A 20,162-nucleotide genomic window follows, 5' to 3' on the forward strand; every position below is an offset into this window, starting at 1 on the left:
AATTTAAAAATGAATTAGTACTCATTTCTTGTGGTGCAAGTATTTTTTTCTATTTTTCCTTTTGTCCCTTTAGGGATTCCATACAGTTTGATAACTGCATAGACACTTGTGTGTTTGTGTATGCTGAAATTTATGGAGCCCCTAAAGGGACATAAATTAACTATCTGGTGCGAGTACTTTTTTTGTTTACTTTTGTCCATTTAGGGGCTCCGTAGAAGCTCTTTTTAAAGGCAGTATTGTAAATACATGGACACTTTCACGTGTTCATGTGTACTGAAATGTATGGAGCCCTTAAAGGGACAAAAATATGAAAGAAATTAACTATCTGGTGCAGGTATTAATTTTTTAATTTACTTTTGTCCCTTTAGGGGCTCCGTAGAATGCTCTTTTTAAAAAGATTTGGTAACTGCACTGACACTTTTAAGTGTTTCTATCTGATTAAAATCCAGTATTGCTTCCCGGTTTGTTGGTGTTATTTTGAAAGAGCCAGTCAGTTTTCTTTAGTTGGTGAAATCTCCTCTTGAGCAACTTTTGAGTTCCTCAGGAGGTGAACACACAGAGAGAACGTGACACTTCCGATTTTAGGGATGGTGCAATGAAAAGCAGCTTTTACCAAAACACAAAAAGGTTTAAAGATGGAGCTTTCTAATAAAGCATTTTCACAACATCAGTCTTTGTGGTTTCTGCTTCCAAAGGGGACTTCAGGGTCCGTGTTTAAAGTCACCTTGGGCTGTCGTCGGTTGGACGCGGCGGCGGCAGCCTCGGCGGCATATCGCCTCTTACCTGTCGAATGAGGCTGTCCGCGCTGCACCTGCCTCCACCCTTTGTCCTTTGTCTGGTTTGGAGATAGAAGCCAGATCTGCTCGTGGAAGCGTGCGCTGGAGTCTGTGTGGGGAAATCCTGGACGGGTGCAGGGAAAGTCGTAGGAAAACTCAACGTATGGGCGGAAATAAATACTTGATCCTCCACTGATTTTGTTGGTTTGCCCATTTAAAAGGAAATTGACAATCTGTCATCCTAATGGTCATTTGATTTGAACATTAAATACATTTCTATACATTTTGTTGAGTGAATTTAGTATTTGGACCCTGTTGCCAGAAAGACTTCGTTATTAAAACAACCCTCCATTTGTGGTACATGAGCCAAATTTGGTATGAATGAATCTCAGGATCCCCTCTTTCAGAAAAGGAGGTGAGAAGGAAATATCGTCTAAATTATGGTACAGTAGGTACCCGTCGAGTTAAAAGATAGCATTTTATGGAATAACAGCTGATATTGTGGAAATTGGGGGGAAATAAATGAGATATTTTTATATCGAGAGTATGGACCATTGACTGTATATAACAACTGGACTGAGTGACCCCTCCTCCTTGGAGTTCCAAAACAGGAAGTAACCACTGGTTCCAAGAAGCCAATATCTCCCCCCCCCATCTCATTTCAAAAGTCTGTGAAAAACTAGAGTGCATCGATGGTCACTAGATTAGCAAAAATAGACCACAATGCATTGCGGTCGATCAAATTCGAACATAAAATCGTGTTTAAATGTTGTTTTATTTGACCAAAGAACCTTCTCCAAACAACTCTCTAAATCAGGGGTGTCAAACTCAATCGGACAAATCAGGATAGGTCGCGGGACAAACAGGATAAACTTAGCTAAAACAGCTAGCATGTAGCTGAAATATTAGCTAAATTCCAAAATAGCCTTAAAATAACTTAGTAAATAATAACTAGTCCAAAAAAAGCTAGCAAAATGCCATTTAAAAATTTTTATAACCATAACTTTTTAACATAATTATGAATAATAAATAGGCAGGAATATTATTCCAGATTATATGAAGTTAAACCTTAAATACATTTTAATATTTTACTCACCATCAAAATATATTTTTTCAAAATTACACAAGTTAGAAATAAGCGCAAGATAACATCGGACCGTTAATAACAATAAAATAAAAATATCTGGAGGGCCGGATAGAGTTACCCGGAGGGCCGGATCCGGCCCCCGGGCCTTGACTTTGACACAAGTTCTAAATCAAGAAGATATTTGTTGATAAACTTCAGGTGGGTCTGTACGTGTCTTCTAAACAGGAGTTCATTGGAAGCCTATAGACCTTAAGTTTACTGATGGTCGTATTCTGGTATTTCGGCAGCAGTTGTCAAGGTAACCCCTAGTTCTTGCTGATGGCTTTGAAGTCCATTCCGGACTTGTGCCGGTCTACAATCTTCTTGAATCCACTTAAAATTCTTTGGCCATTCCCATGTTGGAGAGTTTGGAGTCTGATTGGTTCTGTGGACAGGTGTCTCTTTCTACAGGTGTCTTCAAAAGGTTGATTCAGAGCGTCTAACTGGTCCACGTAATATAACTCTAAATGGTTACTAGATCAATTACTCTAAATATTCTCACAGTTTTGAACTCTACCATTAGGAAGACTGAAGATTAATGTATTTGATTCATGATCAGTTTGATTATTTCCTCTCCGTAAGTTTTGGCACGATTTGTGCAAAGTGTCCAAATGGGTGGAGATGGATGAAGGGTGCAGCCAAAGGAGGAGGGCGGGAAGGTGGGGTTGCGAGGTGTGCGGGGCGCTAAAGAAACCAAAGCAGGTGTGCAGAGCGTCAGTGCAGCGCTGGTCATGACCGCAGCTCCGTGCTGAACGCTGCTGACGGGAGCCGACAGCCAGGAGCCGCCAGGGACTCAGGATGGTGAGGTGCTGGACGCGGTCGGAGAACCGCTCGGAGGAGGAGGAGGAGGAGTGCACGGTGAGCGGCAGCAGGTGGACGACCATCAACGAGTGAGCTTTTGTCTTCAGCGTGGATGTGTTTGCAGGACGGGGGATCGTCCCACTTCCAGCACAAGGCGTTCTGGGTCAGCCTGTCCGCCCTCCTGCTGCTGATCTTCGTCGCTCTGGGACTGATCGTCCCCCTCCGGCTGTCTCAGCCCCCCTCTCAGGTGAGCTTTGGAACCCCGTGAGGTAACCCTGAATCCGCTGGTCTCATGGTTCTCCTGCAGCTTCTACAGATCGTAAGAATCTCCGCTCCGGATCAGGCCGGAGCTCTAATCAACCAGTCCGCAGTCGTGGACCAGCAGAACGACCTGGTGACCTTCTCTGTGACCTCACCTGCAAACCAGACGTCCACCGTGCTTTTTGACATCAAACACGTACGTTCAAATCTTTTGACAAATCATTTCTTTGGGAGATTCTGATGCCATAAAATATCTTTTAGGGTTGGATCTGCTACAAACCCGCCAACCAGGAGAGCTGCTTCTTGCAGGAGATGGAGCAGTCGGATCACGACAACGTGAACTCGCTCTTCCAGGACTCATCGCTCCAGGTAAGAGTGGAACCTGCTGCGCGGGCGACACCCCCGTGTTCACCAGGGCCCGTCTAATGAGTCACAGATCCGCATCAAATGTTCCCTGGCTTCCTGGCGCTGCCGCACAAAGAGAGAGGTGAAGCGTTCAGAGCCTCGGAGTGCTTCCCCGTCCCGCCTCCACGCCTGAATTCCTCAGCACATCTGATCCCCTCAGCCCCCCCACCGGGATCTTTTTACAGGAGGTTAGGCCGAGCCCTGGAGGGTGGGGGGCACAATGGCGCTCTGTGTGAGGGCTCTGCCGCTCTCAAGACGCCTCGTTTGACTGAAACACAGGTTGATGCATTCAAGGATCCCTTGGTCAGCCATAAAAACTGGACCTCAGGTGTGCAGATATGATTTCATGGAGGAGTTAGAAGGAAGGAGCGGTAAACTGAGAGGCTGCGAGGGGTTCCTGCGCCTCCGTCCGTCTCGGGGTGTCACGTACCTCACAGCTCCTCGGAATGCAAGGGGCCATTAAAGTCATTCAATCTTCAGTAATTCTGCTTTGATGCACAGAACGTCCCGATTCGTTACGTTAGGGTTGTTCCCGGAAACGTGACCTCCTGAGATCCTGACCCGATCTTCTCCTCGGCAGAGCCACTTCCAGCTCTCTGGGAACGGGACGCAGAGGCAGACGGAGTTCCTGGGGGTGCTAGCGTCCGGTCAGGTGAACACGTCCTCGCTGGAGGAGCCCCTCAGGGCTCTGTGTCGGGGCGGGTCGGTCCACTGGACCCGCAGGGCCGACGGTGAGGACCGATTCTGCTAACATGCAAAATTTGAACAAAATTTTTACACACCTAATACTCAGTGAAAATTCATTTTCGGTAAAGTGAGTGACATCACGAAACGAAAAATGACATCACAGCAGGAGAATCTGTCATAAAAGAAAGGAGCCAAAATATCTGAGGAGGCTATTAATAAAAAAGTCAAAACCCACAGGAGTCGAGCGTATCCAAAGGAAGTCTTAAAATTATTATGGGATGGCTGCAGGATCTACAGCTTGGTGGCCATTTTGTGGCAATTTTGACATTTGTGGCAATTTTGACATTTTCTCAAAATATGGAGAAAAAAACTTTTGTTGGATCGATTTTAACGTAATTTCACACATATGCCACCAGGTTAAGTCTATAACCACAACAAAAGTTTTGTTGATCTTTGACCTCGGAAAGAGAATTTTACAAAAATGTCACTTTAGGATCCAACTGCAAATTGAAACACCTCCAAGGAATTTCGATCTATCATCTCCAAACTCCGTAAGCATCATTTGGAAGCTAATTGGGGAAAAAATGTTGGAAATAAAATTTGTACATTTTCTTATTAGCATTAGCGTGGCGAGCTAGCAAAAGTAGCGTTTGTATATTGTTTGCACATTCTTTACCAAAACCTACTGCAGATGAAAGTCCTTCTAGGGATTTCAATCTATTGTCTCCTTTGTTCTCAAACATCTTTTGAAAAGTAATTTAAAAAAAAAGTTGGAAATTTTTTGATTTTGAACAGCATTAGTGTGGCGAGCTAGCACCACTTGAGTTTTTTTTACACTTTCTTTGCTAAAACCTACTTGAAATTGAAACTCCTGCTAGAGATTTCAATCTATCGCCTCCTAACTCCTCGAGCATCATTGGTAAGCTAATTGGGAAAAAATGTTGGAAAAAAAATTTGCAGATTTTGAATAGCATTAGCGTGGCGAGCTAGCAAAAGTGGTGTTTGTGCATTGTTTGCACATTCTTTAGCAAAATATTGTGAAAATTTAATAGATGAATCTCTGGTTCAAGCTGAACAAAACTATATAACATACGATTTGAACATTATAGGAATGTGGGCATGGTTAAAAAAAACCCTGTTCCTAAGGAAATACAAAAATTTACTTTTGCTGATTTATATAAAAGTTACATAGATTTATTTGTCATTCCCAGGCGACCAAAACTTAAAATGGTTGCTATGGAGATAAACAAGTAGAAAAGCCACCATTTAGAAAAAGTGTTTGATAATGAGAGAAGGGATTTGTTTGACCAGGATGTGGTGAGGGGTGTATTGCAGGAGGGGAATGCCACATTGGATAGCGCAACAAGCAGCTTTAATTATTTATTTTTTTGATGACGTGACCTCCACCAGAATCTGGAAAAAATGAAATCACCTCAAAACACAAACTGTTGTTTGGATGTTTTGTAAATGAATCAAATTGATAGAAATCCACCATAAAAAATATTCCCTAAAAATGTAAAGGTCATCAAAGCTCAGTGTTTGTGGTTAAAGTGGAGTCTGTGCTTCTGAGACGTTTGAGGGACAATAACGCTGCTGCTGACCTTTTCTAGACTCCTCCCACCAGTTTCTCAACTTCAAGCTTTCACCTTAAAAAAGCAGCAAAGTCACGAGTTGTCTTTTGAGTAGAAATTTGAAAAATCAACTTTTTTATACTTCAGAAATGATCTGTTCTACAAAAAAGAAACATATCAGAGAGGCACCAAACTCTAATCTACGACCTTCAAACCAGATTTGCGTCACTGGCGGGAGTGACCTGCTGCTTTTACCTCACCTGAGATACGCAGTAAACACCACTCTGATATGAAGGCAGGTATTGCAGAATAAAATTTGCTTCTGGTTTCTCTGCTCCAGGTCCGAGCAAACAGCGGCTGGTTTACTTCTGCATCGACATCTGCTTTCCCAGCAACATCTGCGTCTCCGTCTGCTTCTACTACCTGCCCGAGTGACTGCGCAGCTTCCCTGCACTTAAAGTTTTCCTTTTTCTGCTTCCCTCATAAAATCCATCCTGTTGTCACCAGTAAACCAACAAAACGTCCTGTAGTAGAAATCCCTTTTTGTTACCGTGTTTTGTCAAATAAAATGAACACAGTTGGTTCCTTTAGTCTCATTTCTCTTTATTTAAAAGAAGACAGTTTTCTGTACAAGCTTTGTTTCCTCTCCTCATCAGGAAACACTAAGTGATGAAGCAGCTCTGTGGCGCCTCCTGCAGGCCAGAAGCAGGGATGACTGTGGTCCTTTAGCCTTAATAAATATACGGACATTTCTCATTGCTTCCGTCTTTCTTAAGGATTCATAAAAATCAAATAAACCTCTAGTTGTCACTTTTGTGCTGCTGAACCCCTCAGCGTTTTGTTCAAACAAACGAGCTGACTTCCAGCTGATGGCGTGTCTGACTTCCTGTCCGTCAAGCTCCGCCTCTTCAGCCGAGCACACTGTCGTTGAAGGCCAGACACACCACGGCCTTCTGGTGGCCGCTGTACTCCCTCTTGATTTCGCCGGTCTCGACGCACCACAGACGAGCCAGATTATCCGAAGACGCTGCGGAGCAAAAACTCAACGTTACCTCCATTTTTTAGCTTCAGTTGATTCGCTCTACATTTTGAAGAAGAAGAGGGATTATTAGGACTGGGATTTGAGTCCTGGACTGAGAGAACTAGATTGTTTTTCCAATTTCTTTTCTTACTGCGCATCCACATACTCAAAAACTCACCAAAATTTGCTCACCCCTACGACCCCTTTCCCCAAAAAGTAAAAAAAAGTTATGACATCACAGCAGGACAAACTATCAAAAATCTCTTAGAGGGCTGAAAAAAAGTTAAAATCCACAAACTAAACCAAATCGAGCATCATTGGGAAGCTACTTGGGAAAAAATATTGGAAATAAAATTTGTAGACTTCGAATAGCATTAGTGTGGCGAGCTAGCAAAAGTGGTGTTTGTGTATGGCTTGCACATTGTTTGGCAAAATAATGTGAAAATTGAATCAATAAATCCCTAGCTCAAGCTGAACAAAACAATATAACATACGATATGTTCATATTAGGAATGTGGGCGTGATTAGCAAATAACCTCAGTTGCCAATGTAATCCAAAAATTTACTTTTGCCGATTTTTCTTAAAATTACATAGATCTGTTCGTCATCCCTAGGTGACCAAAAGTTAAAATGGTTGCTATGGAGATAAACCTATGGAAACGCCGCCATTTTGGAAAAAAGTGTTTTTCATTGTCGTTGTCCCCCCGGAAAAGAAAAAAAATAAATAAATAAAAAAAGAAAAAGATTACATCCCAGTGGGGGAAACCATAAAAATGCATGGGGCTAAAACATTTTTCAAAATCCACTATCAACGAAACCAGAACACGTGTTCCAAAGAAAGTAAAAAAATATTATGGGATGGCTACAGGACCTATGGCTTTATGGTTTGGTGGCCATTTTCTGGCGAAGTGTAAAATTTGGCAATTTTGACATTTTTGCACAACAAGACAAAAAAATGTTCAAGCAATCTTCAGGAAATTTAAGTCTACAACCACAACCCAAGTTTTGTTGACCTTTGACCTCGGGGGAAGGCCGCCATCATGCATTCTCCAAAAATATCCAATTTGATAGCAGCTTCAAATTGAAACTCCTCTTTGGGATTTCAATCTGACACCTCCTAATTTCCGGACAATCTTTAAAAAGCTACTCTGAAAAAAATGTTGGAGTTAGAAGTGATAGATTTTGAATGGCATTAGCGTGGCGAGCTAGCAATAGTGGCGTTCTCAAGTCGCTTGCACATTTTTTACCAGAATATGGTGAAAATTAATTCAGTTAATCATTGGCTCAAGCTGAACAAAAATATATAACATACATCATAAACATTTTAGGACTGTGGGCGTGGTTAACAAAAAACTTCTGTTGCTAAGGAAAATCCAAAAATGTACTTTAGCTGATTCTTCAAAAAATTGCACAGACTTGTTTGTCACTCTCAGGTGACCAAAAAATAAAATGGTTGCTATGGAGATAAACCAACAGAAAAGCCGCCATTTTGAAAAAAGTTTTTGTCTTTCTTATTGAATTTGTAGCCATGATGTCATTGGCAGAGGGGGTGGGGTGGGGGGGTATGTGGCAGCCAGTAAGGGGGGAGGGGTATCAAAGGGAGAGCCATACAGTGCCAAAGTACTTTCCAAAGTGAATGTACACACCTGTTACGATGTACTGCGAGTCTCCGGAGAAGGCGCAGTCCCACATCCAGCCTCTGGAGGTCTCTCCGGGATTGTTGCTCTTGATGCTCAGCTCCGTCATCAAGGAGAAGTTGGACGTTCTCCAGATCTTACAGGTCTGATCTGCCGAGCAGGTGGCCAGCAGTCTGCACACATTAAAGGAGGAGCATGAATGAGGTTTTTGGCATCACATCAGGCAGATATTCAGGAAAACCAAAAAGACTGACGTGGAATCGGGGCTGAATTTGCAGCGCAGAGAGTAACGTTTGTGTGCCGGGATCTTGGTTTTTGGAATGAGCTGCGTCACTTCGTCTCCCATCCCTCCAGCCAGGTTCCACACGTAACAGTTTCCCTGTTGAGAAGAGAAACAAAAACTCACTCTAGTTCCTCTCTAGTCTTTCCATTCATTCTGGGTTTGGGGGACGGACCGAACTGTTGACCGCCGCCATGTAACTGGCATCTGGGTCGATGTGGACGGAGTTCACGGACACTTCCGGCTCTGGGATCAGCTGTTCGTTGTGGTCCGTTTTCAGGTCCCAGATGTGGATCACGCCACTCTGATCCCCGACAATCAGCTCCGACTACAAAGCACAGAGCGCCGTCTGTCAATAACACTCACATGAAACTACAGGAACACCTGTGCAGGTGGAGGGTACCTGATTGGGATGAAGACACACGCAGTTGATGGGAGCGTTCACTTGAAAGATCCTCTGACACTGCAGGTTTCTGGACCTGAAGGAGGAGGGTTGATATCAGTGAGGTGGATTTCTCCTGGGGGGTTTGGGTGGAGGCGAGCCGCTGTACCTCAGGTCCCAGATGCGAGCCATGCAGTCCTCTCCTCCGGTGTACATCCAGCGTCCGTCCTCGTGGAAGCCCACGGAGGTGATGTTCTTGCTGACTCCGTCGTAGTTGATGACGGGGTTTGGGTTGTTGGAGTTCAGGTCGTACATGCGGATGTGCTGGTATCCTGCAGGAAGAGGAGAAACTCGTCGTGGAACACAGCAGAGCCTTCAGAGAAGAGACTTCAGAGAACCGACCTGCAGCGGCGATCATGCTTCTGTCCGGAGTCACTTCAAGGGAATTCACTTGCTGGAGGAACAAGTTAAAGAACCACTCCGAAAATCACGATTTTAAGGGTTTTCAACTTGTTTGTGGGGCATGACGATAGAGTATTAGGACCACTCTTATATATATTTATGTATATGAATAAAGTCAAAAATTTGAAAATCAAACAAACTCAAAAAATCTTCAAGATTTTATGAGAATAAGTTGGAAAATTATGAAAATAAAACATTTTTTGTTAAAAAAAGTCCTAAAATAATTGTAAAAAGTCAATATTTTATAAGAAAAGTTGTAAAATGAAGAGAAAAAGTTATTTATTTATGAAATTGGAAAATTATGAATGTCAACATTATATGACAGTAAAATCATAAAATTATCAGAAAAAGTTTTTTTTTCAAAAGAATAAGTCATAAAATAATGAAAAAAAGATACTAAAAAATATATTAATTTATAAAAATAATTTGGAAAATTATTAATAAGTCAACACTATATGACAGGAAAGCTGTAAAATTATTAGAAAAACTCAAATGTTTTCAAGAATATGTCATAAAATTATATATAAAAAGTATTTTTAAAAAGACCTAAAAAGAATAAAGTTATAAAATCATGAGAAGAAAAGTCAACATTTAATGTAAAGAAAGCTGCGACATTTGCAAACGTTTTTTTTTTCTTATAAAATGCTGACTTTTTTCTTATAATATCACACATTTATTCCCATAAGAGTGACATTTTTTCCTCATAATTTTAGGATGTTATTCATGTAAAAACATTGATTTTTTTTCTTTCTAATATTTTTACAACTTTATTCTCTTAAATGTTTTATTTTTCCTCATATTTTTACGACTTTATTCTCATATTTAAATGTATTTCTAATTTATTGTGACCCTAATATTCTGTCATATTTTTCTGTTGACAAATATAAAAAACAAGCTTAAAAATACATTTCTAAGTATGTCTTTCTTGTGATTTTGTTAATCAGGAGGGGAAAAAATGATGTTTGTAAAAAGTCGTCTTTGTGACATAGAAAATCCGCTGGGCGGGCCCACGAGTTTCTTGCTCCGCCCCCTTTTGATGCATCCACTAATTGATAAATAGATCCACGTTTTCTTCGTCTGGAGACCATAAATTGAAGGTGTGAGGGGCTGTAAGCTAGCAGGAGAGAGTGTAAACAAAGAGGCCCTCAGTTACGGGTGCCGGGAAGGCGTTGCTCCGGATCAACAGTCCCGTTTTTGGCTAAAATCGTCATAACTATAATTAAGACGCTTTGAAATTAGAACAATTGATGACTACAGGATTGTTCTTCTTCTTTCTTTTCCAATCGTCACAGAAAGGATACCGAGTCCTGGTGCTGCACCGTCCGGGTGCAGATCCCGCTGTGGGCCTGCCAGAACCGGACCGTGTGGTCGTATCCAGCCGTGGCCAGGATGACCGGGTCGCTGCCCACCGTGCCCTGGTTAACGTTCATGCCGCCCCGCAGTCACTGTTCGGAACCACACTCGGATTTACCGTATCCGACCAAAACGATCAACCAGCGACGGCAGCTCCAGCGTTGGAAAGTCAACTTAATATATTTGTTAAAGAAAAACTAATGTGAACTCGAGAAAACGTTTAAAAATTGGACAAGAATGAGATATTTACATTACCTGGAACCAATGTTCCAAAATGCGGTACGTCTGAATAACACGTCCCCGAGAAACAAATAACCGGATTACAAACGTTCCGCTTTGAAAAACGCGTTTGAAAAAAAGAGGGAAATACGGTTTATATCGTATTTATATATTCATCCAATCGTCCAAAAAATTTACCAACGCATAAAGGAGGTGGAATATTTAAAGAAAATCGCTTTTCCGACCCAATTTTGGGAAAATTATGAACTTGTATGTTCAAGTGCAAAAGTTAAATTAAAGACTTCAGGAGTGTCAAAAATTACGACCAATTCCTGTTTATTTCCCATTTTATTAATTTATTCCCATTTTTTTGTTTGTTTGTGGTCTGTGATGTTTTAGATCATTCTTTTACTTTAGAAAATGGCGGTTCATTCCACGTTTTTATCAAAATTCAGACTTTTTTAAACATCTTTAATATGTTATTTCCTGAAACATATAAATTTATATTTCAAAGCAATTGCGTAAATTAACATCTTATATAAATTTGATGTATTTATTGTTTATTTGCAAAAAAATATTTGAAATAAACCAATTTTGCTATGACATCAACATGAATAAAATGAATTTTCTGATCATAAATTAGACATTGTTTTCAGAACAACTTTATTAAACATGAACAGTTTAACAAACAATAAATTAGTCAATGTAAATAAGTTAAATAAATAATGGATCAGACGTTTCAATAGGTGCAGAACATGAACAGCAGACGTCGTGTTTGGTTCACAGCTGCTGCAGGACGGCCGACATGTGCTGCTTCACCTCTCCGGGGTCGGCCAGAGAGCAGGTGAGGATCACCGTCCTGATGCCGCTCTTCCTCCTCGCCGAGGGAAGGATCTGCAGCAGAGGGTCTCGTGATTTAAAGAATAATCATACGAACATGCAGCTGAATTACCTTCAGGCAGATTTTGCATCTTTCCAGGAGGAGCTTCCACTTCAGAGCGGTGCGCTGATCGTCGCTCAGACGGATGAACTCGTCCGTCTGAAAGCAGGCAGAGACGTTTCTGTTTCTGTGAAGCGGTTCGGAGTCGATTCTTCTGCGGTGACTGACCGAGCAGCCCAGCGTCTGCTCCGCCGCGGCGCCCCGGAGGCTGCAGGCCTGCAGCGTGCCGGTGTGGTCGGTCACGTCCACCAGCAGGTCGAAAGCGGTGGAGCCGGAGAACGGCTGCTCCCTCCCCGGACACAGCTGGTTACTGCAGCTCCGCATGTCCGCGGCCGCCTGGAACTTACACTTACAGCTGGAAAAAACAATCACAGCTCTGAGAGGAGACGGACGAAGGACGCCGCGACCTTCAGGTGAACAGACCAGCGAGTCTTGATGACTTTGGAGACGGAGGAGTCCAGATCCAGCTTGGAGATGAAGCTGTAGGTGAGGCCAAAGAAAGTGTCGGGTTGCTCTTTCGCCTTCAGCTTCAGCTGGTTTACGGTGTAAACATCAGTGATGGAGTCCACTGCCAACAAACATCACAAATAAAACCACAAAATACTCCCCAACTAGGACAAAATCTGGATTTAATTATTCCATTTCTGTATTTCTAACTCAATTTTCCTGATTCAAAGAACGAAGTTTCACCCTATTTACCTTTAGGGGCGGAGCTAAACCTTTTATTGGACGGGCCTTTGGAAGGGTGGAAAATGAGATTGTTTTAATTGTTATTTAATTTAAATTATTTCTTTAGTTATTTTGCAATGTTTATAGAAGCTTGGATTGATCATTTAATAATTGATCAATAAAATTGGAGGGCTAAGGTTTTCGGTGCCCCCAGTTAGCTCCGCCCCTTTTACCTTTTGGTTTAGGGACACACCTGATATTAAACTTTAATATTTGTTCAAATTTATTATATTTCATAATAAAGCAATCCATTTTGTAAACAGTGTTCCCCCCCCCAAAAAAATATTAGTTTTTTTTAAATATATTATACTTTATTATTACATTTAATGTTATAATATTTGATATTTATAATTTAAAATAAAAACACTTAAAGAAACTGGTTAATTTCTTGGTTTAAAGACCTCAAATATGATTTTTTTAAAGTTTTGACACAAAAAGACAAAAAAAAACTAAAATAATAAAGCTATAAAATCTTTGTTAATATCAATGACATAATTGACTATCTCAGTCAAATACTCTTTAAAATTTATTTTTTTTATGTTCTTTTTGTTTTTAAAAAATTGTCCTGCAAACAGAAGTTTTAACGCCTTAAAGACACTTTTGATGAAAATCAGGTTTTTGGTGTTTTTAACATTCTATTTTGCCATTTTTCTGATGAACAAGGACATATTTAAAGAAAATTAAGCTTAAAATTCAATTTCTGAGTACTTTTTTATTCAAATTGTTTTGAATCAGAAGCAAATGAAAATATGCAGCTTAAAAAAATCATATTTTGAGGTAGAAAATCTGCTGGGTCGGCTACAAGCTCCATCCTGATGGATCCATTGGAGACAATAGATCCGTGAGCGTCTTTGTTTTCCTCGTCTGAACTGGAATCTGGATCAAATCTGCTCGATTGGTTAGAAACAATATTTACTGTTTTTGTTGCACCGCTAATGTTAAGTTTGGGGTCTGAAGGGCTGTAATATGGGGTCACATCAGGATCAGCTCAAAGTGAATGAAAAACAAGAATGTAAATGTGAAAAAAAAATGAACATTTGAAAGTAATTTTAAACTTGAAAATAAATCATGAAAAATTAAAGGAATTATTGAAAATTTGAAAAAACTGAAACTGAAAACAAACGGAAAAACTAAAAAATGAAAAGTTTAAAGTACAAATAAACTTTTATTTCTTTAATTGGTAACAATTTTAGTTTCTTTTTATTCAAGTTCCAAATTTACATTTTTTTTTCAGATGTTCAAATTTATTTTTTCCAATTTTCAGTAATTCCTTCAAGTTTTCATGATATATTTTCAAGTTTAAAACTGCTCTCAAATTTTCACTTTTTTGTTTTCCATTTTCAATCTTGTTTTTCATTCACTTTAAGCTGATCCTGACTCGACTCCACACTGTAAGCCAGCAGGAGAGTGTAAACAGAGAACTCTCAGCTATGGGTGATGGGATTGCTCTGCACCAACGCCCACAAGTCAAAGGTGAATTTCTAAAAATCTCTCTGCAGAAACGTATTTTTTTGCTTTTCCTAAAAGCACCGTAAACATAATTAAAAAACAGTTTGGGGCATTTTGAAAACAGATGAAAAGATGATCAGAGTGAGTCTTTAAACGGCCAATATTAAGTAGAATAAATGTTTTGAGCTTTTAAGTGTATTTTATTGTCAATTTCTCATAAAAAAAAAAAAAAAAAAAACCCAAAAGCAATATTTGGATACATTTACAAAACTCTGAGCGTTCCTCTCCTTCTCTACTCAGGCTGAGGGTGTTGTATGGGTTCTATACAATTTTTTTTTCCTCTTTTTAATACTTAATAATATTTTTATGTAAAACACTGAGTGACACAATTTGGAAAAGTGCCGTACAAATAAAGCTCGATTTGATTTGATCCCCGAGAACGGCTGTTCCTCCACATTCATTCGTATGAATGTGGAGGAACAGCCCCTTCCAGGAAGAGTCGTGGAGCTACCGGTGATCAGCAAAACACTTTCACTCTATATGCACATCAATTTTTGCAAAAGTTATGTAGTTTGTTTTTGTGGGAACAACGGAGACGACTGAGGCTGGTTTTAGGATGATGTTGTGGGCGGAGCGAAAGGCGGACCCTCAGAGATGGAGGCGTTTTACCTCCAGGTAGAAAAAGAGCTGCAAAAATAACTCATATTTCATAAAAAATGTGTTCTTTGGTGTGGTAAATTATGATCATATATATGAATATATATCAGTGGCGGGCCGTGCATTTCACACCTAGGCCTTCAGTAGTGCTCCATCCGAATCAACCCAACCCTCAATAACTATTTTATGGCAATAAAACTTCTAGTGCAGGTACAGCTGCCACACACACACCAAAATCATAAAAAATAACCTGATAAAATTGCAATATTATGTAGGGAGATAGCAAAATTTTACTCACCAAAAATCCAGATTATTTAAACACAAAATCCATCCTTTCTATCCTCAAGAAGATTTCAATCACTCTGTCGTGCAGAATCCATGCGTTTCACAGATAGAAAGTGTTCCGTGGCTGTTATAAGCTGGAAAAGGCTGCATGCGGGAAATGTTCTGGTATTCCTGAAGCCTCTCGTGGTCCAGGAGGGAGACAAACATCAGTTTTTGTGATGATCAAGGTCTGTGTCTGGAAAATAATATTTGCGCGAGGATTTTGCGCTGCACGCGCCCGCGGTGCGTTCAGGAGCCTCGTAGATTTCAGCTTCACTCCCGCTCAATGGAGTCACGGAACTCCTTTACCCGTGCCAGACAAAACTGTGCCACAACTTTACCCAGACATTCATTTTCCACCAAAAATCAGACGATCAGACGCTTTCCACTGGTAACATCTTCAAACCTGACACGCCGCTCCTCGGCACCTGTGTCCGTCAGCAGAACCAGAGCGAGCTGCGAGCTGTCCAATCAAAGCTCGTGAAAATCCTGACGTTTCCGTGGGCCTTCTAGCTGGCCTAGCACGTGGTCTCCTCCAGATCTGATTGGTTGAAGCAACAGTTTGGTCGACAATTATTTTATGCTACAGGGCCCGCAGAACTGATTGTGAAGGCCTCCGGGCAGATTTCTTTGACCCTAGCAACAAATGGTGCTGCAATGTGATTGGTTAATGCTTAAATAGGAAAATACACGTCTGGAAGCAGCGCAGCCAGGGAGACAGCAATGAAAGGACGAAGACAGAGCATTTGGAATTATAGAATACGTATTCACGGAAATAAATAATAATTAATATCAGTCTGTGATTCAGATATTTTTAGGCCAGCAGAGAAGGCCTTGCAGGCCCTGACGGCCCGCCACTGATATATATACAGGCCCTTTAATCTGTTATTAATATTTAAAAAAAATAAGAAAAAAACTACTTTAAAGTGGAAGAAAATGACAAAAACATAAGTTTTCGGTTTTTAGGAGGGAAATGTGTTTTGAGATGTTTATTTTCCTTAAATATATGAAGAAAAATAAAACTTTTTGGAGCAGAACCCACCGGCCGGATCGTCGGCCTCGTCGTGGTCCAGAGCTCCGGACTCGGACATCTGCTTGGCGTAGCTGAACAGCAGGCTGGCCTCTCGGGAGTCTGAAGAAACAGAAAGTGACCGCGTCTCTCCCTCCGTCGATGTTCTACTGACTCCTGGGATTTCTTACCAGGGTTGACAGTAATGACGCTCCTGGAGTTCACGGTTGCCATCATGCCACCACGAAAGCTGTCGAAGCTGACCTTCGCGTCGGCGAGGAAGAGCACTTTGAAGGGAGTTCAGACGGTTACGGTAAACACTTCAGTCCTCCAGAGAATTCAACATTTTCTGTGTGTGATGAGCCGTTCACAGACCCGCCTCCCGGGGAATCAGCGTCTGCAGCAGCTGGATGCTCTCCTTATCCCAGCTGTGAGGACAGCAGAGGTCAGGGGGGTCAAACAGGCCGGAAAACCCACCGAACACTCACCAAACCAGAGGGAAGGAGGACACCGAGTCGTCGAAGAGCTTCACTTCCATCCTCTGTCCTCGGCGTCCGTCTGAGGTGGTGAACTGTTTGGGTTCACTGATCTGAAGACACCAAAGGATTTAACAGATTTTAGGTCATCAAAAATAAAACTTGATCAAAAGACAAACAAACAAGTCATTTCTAAAAATAAAAAGCAAAATAAGGCACTAAAAGAACTATATTTAAATACAAAATGAGTTAATACACAAAAAAAACCTCAAATGTGAGAACAGAATTTGACCGAGTTCAGCTGCAAAGCAGGACAAATAAAAATGATTCCTCCAGTAAGGTTTCTTCTATACTTTCCTGTAACTTTTCCTTATTTTAGAAAGGATAAAAGTATGGAGCTAAATTTGGGCCAATATTATTTGGGCCATTTTGTATTTGTAAAATGTCCAAAACGGTTTGATTTTCTAAAATAAACGTAATTATTTTCAGCTTCAAATGTTCTATTATTTTGGTTTCATAACTTAAAATTTCAACTTCAAAAACTTAGAAAACATTTTTTTTTCTTTTCTTAAAACTTTTCGCCAAAACGGGGCCAAAAAATTTTCAGTTACGAAAAAAAGGAGAATTGAAAGTGGAAAAAAAGGTTTGAAATTGAAATTTTGAGTTTAAAATAAAAAAAATAGAATATTTGAAGCTGAAAATAATTAAGTTTATTTTAGAATACCAAAAAATTTTACATTTTCCTTTTTTTTGTCCAAACAACATTTTCTTTAATTTGTTTTATTTGGGTTTCAAATAATATTGGCCCTAATTTAGCTCCATATAATGTGTTTTTTTCCTGCTATATTTAATAAAACATCTAAAAAATCTTGCATTAAATTGACTTAAATTATTTGATCACCTCAGTTAGTGCTGGGCGATATGACATTATACATCACTTTTCTCGTTTACATGTTGCATCAAAAAAATAAAGTCAGAGAAAAGTAAATTATTACATTTTTGCCATTTTTTTTCAGAGAATAACTGCAAATATACTTTGTCATATACTTAAATAAATATTATTATTGTGATACAAATTTTAAATTTACAATGAAACATTTTTTTCCATATTTCCCCGCACTAAACTCAGTAAATGAAAATTCCGCTTAAATATCTATGTGCTAGTCATTAATCCCATGTTTTTTATTTTAAGCTGTTTTTTTTAGAACAAAAAGTCTTAAAGTTTTTAAATTCTAGTGTAATTTTCTTCTATATTTTTCTTAGCAATAAAAATAATTTAGTGAAAAAAGTTATAAAAAATCTGTGATTTTCAACTCATATTTTACCTTTACTATATTTTTTAAAGGTCAACTCAATTCTTTTTTGAAAATTTTTTGTCTAAATGTTTTCTGTGATAAAACCGCAATTTAAAATTTAAGAGAACTGAAAGAAAAGACTCAAAACAATTAGAAAATCTGGTAGAAATTTAAATAAATGCTTTAAATTGCCGCACCGTTTTGACAGCTGCCAGTATATTAATCACCGCGCCATCCAGTTTCTGCCCGTTGGCCATAATGTCGCCCAGCGAGTAGAAATCGACGGAGTCCTTCGCGGGCAGGTGCATCAGCGGCAGCAGCCCGTCCACCGTGTCCGTGTCCGTGCACAGCAACACCTGCGAATGAGGCTCCACCACCAGCAGCCTGTAGTGGCTAACAGCACACGAGACGGTGAAACGGCGCCTCTACCACCACTCGGTACCTCAGAGTTTGCACACAATTTCCCACAGGTTTTCCCTAATTCTTCCTCAGCTGTCAGAGACAAATGTGACAGTCAGAAAAAATGCTACCTTGGTGTTGCCGGGCAGAACTTATCTTTCTCTGGGTCTTTGCTGGAAACTAGAGGATTCTCAACTGTGACTGGAAACAGGGAAATAATTTGTCTAATTTGCACAAAATGTTTTTCATTAAACACATTTTTTTTTTTTTTGTCCATAAGAAAATTGATAATTTTACCACAGTCACCGATCCTGAAGTTATCAGCGAGACTGTTAATGTATCCTTGATTTCCCCAGGCGGACACATTTATGAAGAAGTCTGGAGAGTCTCTAATGGTGAAGCCAAACGTGAAGCGCTCAACTTCAGAATCTGGTAGACAAAACAGGAGGAATCACCACAAGAGGGCGCTACAACATAGGACACCAGCAGGCAATGAATTCCAAAGCATTTTGTGAGTTCATTTGTACCAACTTTTTCTGTTCGGGAAGCTTCTGACATCCGTCTTTGCAATGACAATCCCAAAAACTTTCTAAAAAAAAGTTAAAAAGAGAGAAGTTCTTTATGTGTAAACAGATTTTTTTAATATATAACCTAAGTTTTAATACTGTATTTGGGTCATTTAAATAAAAATCATTCAAATGAAATTCCATATTCAACAAGAAATGTATTTATTTAAGTCATTTCTTGTTCTTTGTAGATGTAAATATAGATATTAGTGAAGAAAAGTCAAAAGAAAGGGACTCAGTTGCGTCTAACTTCCTGACCAATCACCTGCTGTTTCTAAGCATTCTGGGTAATGGAGTCATTTTGAAATTACAGTTTAAAATCGGTCTTTGTATGAATTAAACCGGTATTAAACCACACTCAACCCCCAAAAAACTTTACTAAATAACTATAATTAGCTCATATACGGCATAAATAATTATAACTTTAATAATAAGAATTTCTATTTATAAACTGACATAAAATCAGGCGAACTTACCGGATGAGAAAAGCTGGGATGAAGCTCAGAGATGTTAATGTAACTGTGAAAAGCCATTCCACAAATAAAATAAATCGTTAAACCTAAAAGAGACAAAACAAACGTTATTTTTTAAGACTATTTTCGGGGTTGTTAACAGAAAAAGAAGAAGCTAACTTTAGCTAAACTAGCATCCTTAAAAATAGCCGCTAGCTAAAATTAGTTAGGAATTACTGATTTAACACCTAAAATATCGGCGTAAAATAAAATGTATTATCTCAAAATGTAATATAACCGAGTAATAAATGCGATTCATATGCCGCAGAGCTGCTGTTATAACGTAATAGGTATTTTTTTTTTGTTTTATTACCTGCTTTAGTCAATACGAGATTTTCGCGCTAAAGGCGCAACACATGTTGCATTCAAAGCCGTCGGAAATTTCATATACGACAGAAGAAAACAAACGAAGATGCCTTCAATGGTCCTCTATTTTATTGTAACGTACTTTTAAAATAAACCGAATTAGCATTTTTATCATTTTATGACGATTTTATTAATATGATCAACCACACACTCATATAAATAACCAAATTTAGGAGGAAATTAACATATTTAAATCCTTTGGAGTGAAAAGAGCAAAAACTGAACTTTTCGATCCGAATATCAGTCTGATCTCACAACTGTTCTTCTAAAAATGGTCAAACATTTCCAAAAATGTCTAAACTGTACGGGAAGACTTCCCAGAAAAGGCTAAATCTGTTGTAGCTCTAAAGACAGCACATTAAATCCGCGGATTATGACTGAGATGTAACTCAGAGTTCATGTCCAAAGGGAGATGAGTGGATCACAATGTCAGCTTTGTTTTGAAATATACTCAACATT

At 39.6% G+C, this 20,162-nt stretch overlaps 3 protein-coding genes across 4 annotated transcripts; 1 reads left to right on the forward strand and 2 right to left on the reverse strand.

The window, feature by feature from the left end:
* The first annotated feature begins 2,502 nt into the window (after positions 1 to 2,502).
* On the forward strand, positions 2,503 to 7,497 carry bricd5 (BRICHOS domain containing 5). Its single transcript, XM_024284991.2, has 6 exons — positions 2,503 to 2,760; positions 2,828 to 2,950; positions 3,011 to 3,160; positions 3,226 to 3,333; positions 3,950 to 4,100; positions 5,968 to 7,497. Exons 1-6 carry the CDS (start codon positions 2,701 to 2,703, stop codon positions 6,060 to 6,062), a joined length of 687 nt encoding a protein of 228 aa, XP_024140759.1. The 5' UTR covers positions 2,503 to 2,700; the 3' UTR covers positions 6,063 to 7,497.
* mlst8 (MTOR associated protein, LST8 homolog (S. cerevisiae)) lies at positions 6,210 to 11,122 on the reverse strand. Of its 2 annotated transcripts, none has more exons than XM_024284989.2 (9): positions 11,018 to 11,122; positions 10,711 to 10,935; positions 9,350 to 9,401; positions 9,117 to 9,279; positions 8,969 to 9,044; positions 8,741 to 8,893; positions 8,540 to 8,664; positions 8,295 to 8,458; positions 6,210 to 6,654 (listed from the first exon to the last, which is right to left on the reverse strand). In XM_024284989.2, the coding sequence occupies exons 2-9, from the start codon at positions 10,837 to 10,839 to the stop codon at positions 6,536 to 6,538; spliced, it is 981 nt and encodes a 326-aa protein (XP_024140757.1). In that variant the 5' UTR covers positions 10,840 to 10,935; positions 11,018 to 11,122; the 3' UTR covers positions 6,210 to 6,535. The 2 variants fall into 2 exon arrangements, with proteins under 2 accessions (XP_024140757.1, XP_024140758.1); XM_024284990.2 differs by having other exon boundaries at positions 10,711 to 10,854; positions 11,018 to 11,101.
* Positions 11,123 to 11,627: 505 nt separating this feature from the next.
* meiob (meiosis specific with OB-fold) lies at positions 11,628 to 19,768 on the reverse strand. Its single transcript, XM_024284992.2, has 14 exons — positions 19,651 to 19,768; positions 19,302 to 19,384; positions 18,791 to 18,848; positions 18,557 to 18,688; positions 18,391 to 18,460; positions 18,058 to 18,253; positions 16,578 to 16,678; positions 16,465 to 16,517; positions 16,281 to 16,376; positions 16,123 to 16,212; positions 12,345 to 12,489; positions 12,090 to 12,276; positions 11,934 to 12,020; positions 11,628 to 11,875 (listed from the first exon to the last, which is right to left on the reverse strand). The coding sequence occupies exons 2-14, from the start codon at positions 19,356 to 19,358 to the stop codon at positions 11,762 to 11,764; spliced, it is 1,386 nt and encodes a 461-aa protein (XP_024140760.1). The 5' UTR covers positions 19,359 to 19,384; positions 19,651 to 19,768; the 3' UTR covers positions 11,628 to 11,761.
* Between the last annotated feature and the right edge of the window lie 394 nt (positions 19,769 to 20,162).

The sequence above is a fragment of the Oryzias melastigma genome, linkage group LG19 (assembly GCF_002922805.2).
Source record: "Oryzias melastigma strain HK-1 linkage group LG19, ASM292280v2, whole genome shotgun sequence".
Classification (NCBI taxonomy): Eukaryota; Metazoa; Chordata; class Actinopteri; order Beloniformes; family Adrianichthyidae; genus Oryzias; species Oryzias melastigma.